General features: G+C 37.3%; 1 protein-coding gene across 2 annotated transcripts in view; it reads left to right on the top strand.

Moving 5' to 3' along the window:
• The window catches only part of LRPPRC (leucine rich pentatricopeptide repeat containing), a 93,660-nt gene extending 86,593 nt beyond the window's left edge, over positions 1–7,067 (top strand). For both annotated transcript variants that reach the window (XM_010997156.3, XM_064494532.1), the window contains exons 35-38: positions 1,517–1,591; positions 3,616–3,700; positions 5,667–5,809; positions 6,910–7,067. In XM_010997156.3, the coding sequence (XP_010995458.2) occupies positions 1,517–1,591; positions 3,616–3,700; positions 5,667–5,809; positions 6,910–6,966 (360 nt within the window). In that variant the 3' untranslated portion in view covers positions 6,967–7,067. The remainder of the gene's footprint in view (positions 1–1,516; positions 1,592–3,615; positions 3,701–5,666; positions 5,810–6,909) is intronic.
• Positions 7,068–7,774: the final 707 nt, after the last annotated feature.

Here is a 7,774-nt window from a genome sequence, read left to right on the forward strand (position 1 = left end):
TGAGACATTTCCCTGTTAATAGTTTTGTACAAAGTATAAATTGGCACTTCCTCTAAAGCTTTTTTACTTTTGATCCTAAAGGGAGAGAAGTTCCAGGTAACAGAATTTTCTTGTTTGGTTTGATTTGTTTACATTTTCTCTCCTTTATAAATTTTTTTTAAACAGAAAAGGCAATTTGTGATAAGGATTTCAGGAATCTTTTCATTGCTTTATCTTGTCTTTAGAGTTAAAAGTTCTACCTTGAAAGTAAATCTAATGCTTTATCTCTGTGTGTACATACCTGAGTGTACCTACTCAGGGTTTATACACATCTAACTTTACATGTGATAGTATCCGTTCAGTTTTAACACAGTGTTGATAGCTCTTTAGAAAGTGACCCTTGGTATTTCAGCTATCAGCTTGTTCTGAGAGCCATCTTCAGGGCTCTTAGAAGCAGGACTGACCACAGCCCAGGGTGGGAGATAGCAGGGACGTCGCAGCTGCCCTTGGAGCTGCGTTTACCCGCAACGGCCTGTCTAGGGCTCTTGATGACAGCCGAGTGTTGCTGCAACAGCACAGTCTTCTCATTTTTATTCCTTCAATAGACTGAGGTTTTAGATGATAAACCTTTTACCCATTCTTTGCTTGCTTGTCAAACAGTGAAAGATTGTTCTTGCTGTAGTGAAGAATACTTTATTCACAGATGTCGAAAGCATCCGTTTATAGTATAAGTGTTCTGTGTGTCCCCCAAAGTTCTTTTTATACTAGTCGTTTTAGTATTGACAATGTTTTAAAGCTTTGAAAGAGCAATGTGCTTTTAGAAACTTAAGAGAATGACATTTGTGATGAGTGTAAACTAAAATACGGTCTTGCCATATTTGATTTTACTATAGCATCTAAGATGGGATAGACACTTGATTATCTGGTCTGTCATATAAACTTTTTTTTTTTTTTTTTTTTTTTTTTGAGTTTAACTTTTGTCTCTTTCTCAAGCACTGGCTGTCTGTTGCCATGAAAGCCTTTTATAAAATAGAGAGATTGAAATCAGTCCTTTTGTATGCATAAGTGTAGGTAATTATACTTTAAAGAGAACTTGCTTTGTACATTTTAATTTTTATAAAGAAACGAGCAGTTATCTCCCTGACACCTTATTAAATGTATAATTAACCTTATGATCCCTAGCTCACTTGTGAATGCTTGGCAGTATAATTGGAGAGGAATAGTGTTTCTTTTTTTCATCTTCCTTTGCAGTCCTAAACCTTATTCTGTGGTTGTTGAAGCATTAGTTTAATTTTTCCCTTTTCTTTTTAAACAAACTTTATAGTTGCAATGCCATGGGCAGCATTCACAAAAGCTTGGCATAGTTTGCATTTGTTTTCTTTCTTCTTGCCTTAAAAAATTTGGCCGACTATTAGGCCTTCCTATTGGTAATGATACATTACTGTATTATTGTGAACTTTCTTAATTGGAAATATTCACGTTGGTCTGTTTGTTTATCAGAAACCTTCACTTACCTGACCACTGTTTCAATTTTCAGAGATGTGGAGCAATTGCTGAACAAATTCCAATTATCTCGGTGTTCTGTATTAGGACTTCTCGGAAATTGGGGAAGGTATGGTGCTTTACTTGCTGATAAATCATTAACGCTATAAGCCAGTCTTGTTCAAAGGTATCGAGTATCACAGAAGAGCTTATTTGCACAGGACCTTTTCGAAAAATACAGCAGATATTGAACACTTGCTGGTCTGTACTTGTTTACTGTTTTAGATGTGGATAGAGAGTCAGTTCTGGCTCATTGGTTGTACTGGAAATGCAAAACAAGTTTATGCGGTGAATTCTTCATTCATGTAGTTGTGCACTGATCTGATCCCCAAGAAAGGGCCCTTAGAAATGTAAGGTAAAAATCCTGTTGCTTGGGTCACTTGGTACATTTAATAGTACAGAGCACAGAGCACTGCTGATGGAGACTTCCACCGCGGGGCGTCTCCTGTCGGGTGGAAATCGTCGGGTAGATGAACCAGTTAGCGTTCAGACTGATATGTGCCACAAATTAATGTTCTCAGCTTGTGCAGTTACCTATTTACACTAAAAAGTACATGTGAAAGAGAACCAGGTCCTATTTTTGATGTTTTTTTGAAAAAAGAATAAAAGCATATTTCAAAAAGATTTCTGTGTGAAACAGGTTGTTTCCAGCTCTTAGAGGTCTAGTTTTCCTTAATTTTCATATACTGCCCCCCAAAAAAACACTTAAAATTTTTTTTTTACCTAATTGCACTTTTTAATCTCTGACTCCTGTATTTATTTACAACAAATAACATTCAGAAAATATTTAGTGGTCCTTTGTTTTTCCTTTCAAAGAGACTGTCTTTTTAAATTTGTAATTTAAAAGTGTAAGAAATCTTTTAAAGCACTTGTCACTCCACCAGTGGGGCTTTGCCAAGTACCTACTGCCTTATTCAGAGGATGGGTCAGGAAATGTATCGTAATATATCTGTGTAGAACATTCTTCCCAGGACACTTTAAATTGCTAGAAGTCCTGCGAAGATGCAGGTCCAACTATGGATGGACTGAATAAACATGCTAAAAAGTAAATCAGGATTTTTGAAAATTCCCCGTTACAATGTCTAGCTCTCTGACGGTGGAATAATTAAGCCAGATTTAGCGTTCCTTGGTATTACGGAAGCAGGACATAAATGTGTATAAAATCCTCAATTTTATAATGTATCTAAATCTTTGATTTATCCAGCAGCATTGGGGTATGTTTGGAAATATTCAGTGGTTATTCATTAGGATGTGGTAGTTCTGTATGAACTACAGGAAGTAAAATTGTAACTATGTCTGGATACTCCTGAAAGTGATCAAGTAAAAGTTTCAGTGATACCTTGGAAATGCTCTGCTTATATACCAAGTAGGGAAAACTTCAGAATGTTTGATTGAATTCTTTACATTTCATCTAAAAATTTTGGCACCTAAAAGACACGGTTATTATGTCTTCTACTCTTTGGGATCACATAACTTCCTGGAATGGTTATCAGTTGACAAAACAAGCAACCTTTATAATACTTTATAAAAATATTCATAGAAATATAAATGGAATTGCATTAACTTTTGAAAAATGCTGGTTTGTTTTGGATGTAAATTATTAAATCAACATCAGATGTAGTCATCCCTTGGTGTCTGCAGGTTATTGGTTCCAGGACCCCTGAGGATACCAAACTTTGCAAATGTTCAGGTCCACGATATAAAATGCTGTAGTATTTGCATATAATCTACCACACATCCCTCGTATACTTTAAATCATCTCTAGATGACTTATAATACCTAATATAATGTGAATGCTGTGTGAATATTTGCTGACATGACGCAAATTCAACTTTTGCCATTTTGAACTTCCTGGGTTTTTTTTTTTCCTGAATATTTTCAATCCGTGTATGGTTGAATCCGCAGATTCAGAACCCGCTGGATACAGAGGGCTGACTGCTCTAAGATATACAGAGGGAGAAATAGTCCATTAAATTGAACAGACAGTTGTATTGTCATTATTGTCAAGATTTTTTTGTATTATGTCCATATACCAGTGTTCTATTTCACCGTTCTTTTGAGTTGTAGTAATGTTACCTGTATTTAATTTCCTAGGCACCAGCTATGAAATCTTTGTTAGAATTGATTCCTGAATTAATTGAAAAGGAAGAAGCATATACTTCCGTCATGAAAAGCTATGGTAACAAGTTCACTCTAACTGCATTATTTAAGTGATTTAAATATCTGTAGTATAGTCAGCTAAGTCTTCAGCTCAAAGGCAGTAATCCTATCAGATATTACTTACGATATAAATTATTTAGCTTCAGAATATGTTTTTTAAGATATATTAAGGAAAATGGGAAATTATTCATAAAATTTTTACATAAAGTATCACTGAGCATCTTCAGAGGGGCCCACAATTATTAAGTATGCTCTTAGGCTCCTGGAAAGAACTTGGAAGCCCACTTGGGTGTACATATTGGGAGCCAGTCCAGTCTCTCCAAGGGCCTGCCACCTAAAATGTAACATGAAATAGGTACATATTTGAGATTATCACTTGATTTGCCTTCTTGCTCCATCAGTGCCCTCCTCTCCTGCCTACCTGTTCCTTTGAAATAGCGGACCCCTTAATTAAAAAGTGGGTCCCAAGGTTTTACCTTAAGTCACAGGTAAAATTCCAGTCTTTTAAACAGTTTGCTCCCTGATTGCCAGCCAATCACATATGAAAAGGAGCCAGTCTACAGTTTCCTCAGTAATCCAGATAAATGTTAGCATTTCTGAGTTATGATCACCTGTCCATCTGACACCCACTGATTTGCTCACTTGAGGCAAGGGGTAGATATTTGTTTTGTTGACTTTACTGCTGGCAGGACACCAGACTCAGCAATCAGAATTAATAAACTGGCTCTCCATTTTTTCACCCTTATGAGTGGAACATGATGTATTTCAAAACAGTGCTATAATCACAAGCTTTCTTAAAGTTTTATATGGGGAATTGGCAAATATTAACTAATAACGAAATAAGGTGAAATAGTGTAAAACTACTACTATATTGTGTAATCGCACTTGGGAGCCAGGAGTGAGAAGAGCAGGAGGGGCCAGGAAGTAGTGCAAGGGAAGAGAGGAGAGTTTTCCCAGCAGCTTCCTAGAAGGTAGAACCTGAGCTGAGCCCTTGACTCAGGGGAAGGATTTGGTCCCTTAGGGAGGGGAACAAGGGATTTACATAGAGGGAACTACTTCACCCAAACTGTGAAGATCTGTTCAAGTCCAGGGAGACCTGAAGAGTCACCCACCCTCCTTCCCTTCTGGGAGATTCTTGGATCGATCCCTGACCTTCCCACATCCATCCTGGAGGCTCACCTTGGTGCTCCTAGAGTTGGGATAGGTTATTCAGCATCAGTGTAGGGCAGGGGGTTGTTAATTGCTTAGATACTAAAAATCTAATGCAAAATTTAAGAGTTGAATCACCAACAGTAATTGTTAGCAGAGCCTTTTTAATCTTACCAGTGAACTTAAAAACAAAATTTTTGCAAATCAGCCACAAGTAGAGAGCCAGCTAAACTTAGCCCCTAGGCTACTTCATCCAATTAAGTGAAATATCAGTGTAACTTATTAATGTTTTATGGGTGTATATAATTTTTTATGTATATTGATAATGTATATATATTTCTTTCCGTCATCGTAGCCAACTATATTCCTCATATGCTTATTTGACAATGGGAAAAGGTATTGAAAGTCGTTTGGTGGTGTTTAGCTGATGATCTTGATATTGGTATAGATACAGACTTCCACATCACTTACTTTACAGGCCCCTCACTGCAGCAGTCCCCGAATTAGCTTGATTTCGAGTGGAGTTTTAAGCAAAAGAAGGTTGAATGCTGTATACTTACTCTATGTTTGAAGACTTCAGTTTGTGGTCACTTTAAGTGGCATGCGTCTTTTAAAATAAAACCTCTCCTTATCTTTCATAGGGAATAATGCTGAATGAGGGGTAGGGAATGAAGGAGGGGAGGTTACAGATTCTGAATGTGGCTTTCTGCTGAAGGTGATGAAGTATTTGTTTGCTTTGGGATAAAAAGAGATCCAGGAGTCCCTGAAAGGCTAAGTGTTTTGGGGAAAGGAGAAGATGGGTTGCCTTTATCTATGATTAATATCTTCTTCTTCAGTCTTGGACAATGATGTTGCATCTGCTAAAGCACTATATGAAAATTTGACTGCGAAGGATGTAAAATTGAATGATATGTTTCTGAAGCGTTATGCAGTTTTGCTGAAGAATGCTGGAGAGTCTGTCCCTTTCACTGAACCCCCTGTGAGTATTTCTTAATTAAGAGGGGAAAAATACCTCTACAGATTTGTGTGTGCTTCATAATAATGTGTAAAAAAATAAGTTGAATACTTAATTACATGAGGATTAGATCTCTGTGAAGGACCCTCGAGGGAGGGCTTCAGGAACTGAACAGCCGTGCCGTGGGTTTGGCTGCGGGAGAACATAGCCCTCTGGGGCTGAGGTCTAAAATATGAGGTCAATCTCAGACCTTCAGCTCTAGGTATGAATTTATCAAATGTCCTTGGGGCAGTTCTCTCTTCATTTCAACTTGAAATAGGATTTAATGGCCAGTATTTCAATAGCCAAGCATATTATGTCACTATTAATTACTTGTTCACTTCCATTTTAAATAAGTTGGTTTTTATTTCATCTAGGAATTTTTTTAATTGAGGTATAATTGACATTATTTTAGTTTCAGGTGTACAACATAATAATTCGATATTTGTGTATATTGCAAAACGATCGCCACAATAAGTCCGGTTAACATTTGTCACCATACAGAATCACAAAAAAGATTTTTTTGTGATGAGAGCTTTCAAGATCTACTCTCCTAGCTGCTTGCAAATACGCAGTACAGTATTATTAACTAGACTCACTGTGCTATACGTTATGTTCCCATGACTTAACTCATTTTGTAGCTGGAAATTTGAACTCCTTTACCTATCTTCCTCCTCCCTCAACACCCTCGACTGACCTCAGGCAGCTACCAGTCTGTTCTCCCATATCCATTAGCTTGGTTTTATTTATTCGTGTTTTTCAGATTCCAAATGTAAGTGAGATCACACAGTGTTTATCTTTTTCTGCCTGACTTATTTTACTTAGCATAATACCCTCAGAGTCCACCCATGTTGCTGCAAATGGCAAGGTTTCATTCTTTTTATAGCTGAATAATATTCGTGTGTGACATTTTCTGTATCTGTTCATCCATCAGTGGACATTTAGGTTGTGTCCATGTCCTGGCTATTGTAAATGCTGTAATGAACATGGGTGGGGGGCAGTACTTTATGATTTTTGAGTGTTGTACCATCACTTCTTGCTGGTAACTTTTATGTGTAATTTCCCTCCTTTTTTTTTCTCTACAGGAAAGCTTTGAATTTTATGCAAAGCAGCTAAAGGAATTGAAGGAAAACCCTTTGTGAAACAACTGGGCACTACTTTGTTTTGTGTGTATTTGTGATTCTGTGTCTAAAATGTTATTTTTTAAATGTATTTGAGAGGACAAAATAAACAAATGAAGTTACCTTGTTTATGTACTTTTATTTATTCATAGTATAGGATATGTTCAACATCTTATTGACAATAACTGTGTGTACAGAGTCACTTGAATTTTGGGAAGTTTGCCTATAGTGTAACTGTATGGCATTTTCTTTGAGGTGTCCGGTGTATGAAGCCATTGTTTTTCAGGGTTCTTCTCCCAGTTGACTCTTCAGATCCCATGCTTATTTTATTTCATTTATTATTTTCATAAAAAGGTTGTTCCTTTAGTTAAGACTTGCTTGTCAGTAATGTTTGTCTGGAAACTTTTGGAGCTGGACAAAATGATGCTCATTGAGCTTTCTAATGCTTAATATTCTGTGAAATAACAATTCTTTACTTATTTAAAGCCCTGTACACTTTTCCGATCTTGTAAAATGTTGGCGCCAGAAGGCATCTCATGAGTCATCAGATCCAGCGCTCGTCATTTCCCAGTGAGAAGCTGAGACTCACAGAGGCTTGCACTTGGTCAGGGCACTCCCTTCCGGGTCTTCCCTCTACCACAATGGCCCCCATGAGCCTCTGTTCACAGACGTCTCCAAAACTACATCTGAGTCGTGACTTTGGTCATGAATTAGAGCAATGCGCTTTCTCTTGTCTTGGTTTCAGGTCTTCATCAGCACAAGCTATACCCTACACTGGACTCATATCCAATGAACATGTGATGAAGTATACATGAAGGAGTGAAATCTT

This window comes from Camelus dromedarius, chromosome 15 (genome assembly GCF_036321535.1).
Source record: "Camelus dromedarius isolate mCamDro1 chromosome 15, mCamDro1.pat, whole genome shotgun sequence".
In the NCBI taxonomy this organism is placed as follows: domain Eukaryota; kingdom Metazoa; phylum Chordata; class Mammalia; order Artiodactyla; family Camelidae; genus Camelus; species Camelus dromedarius.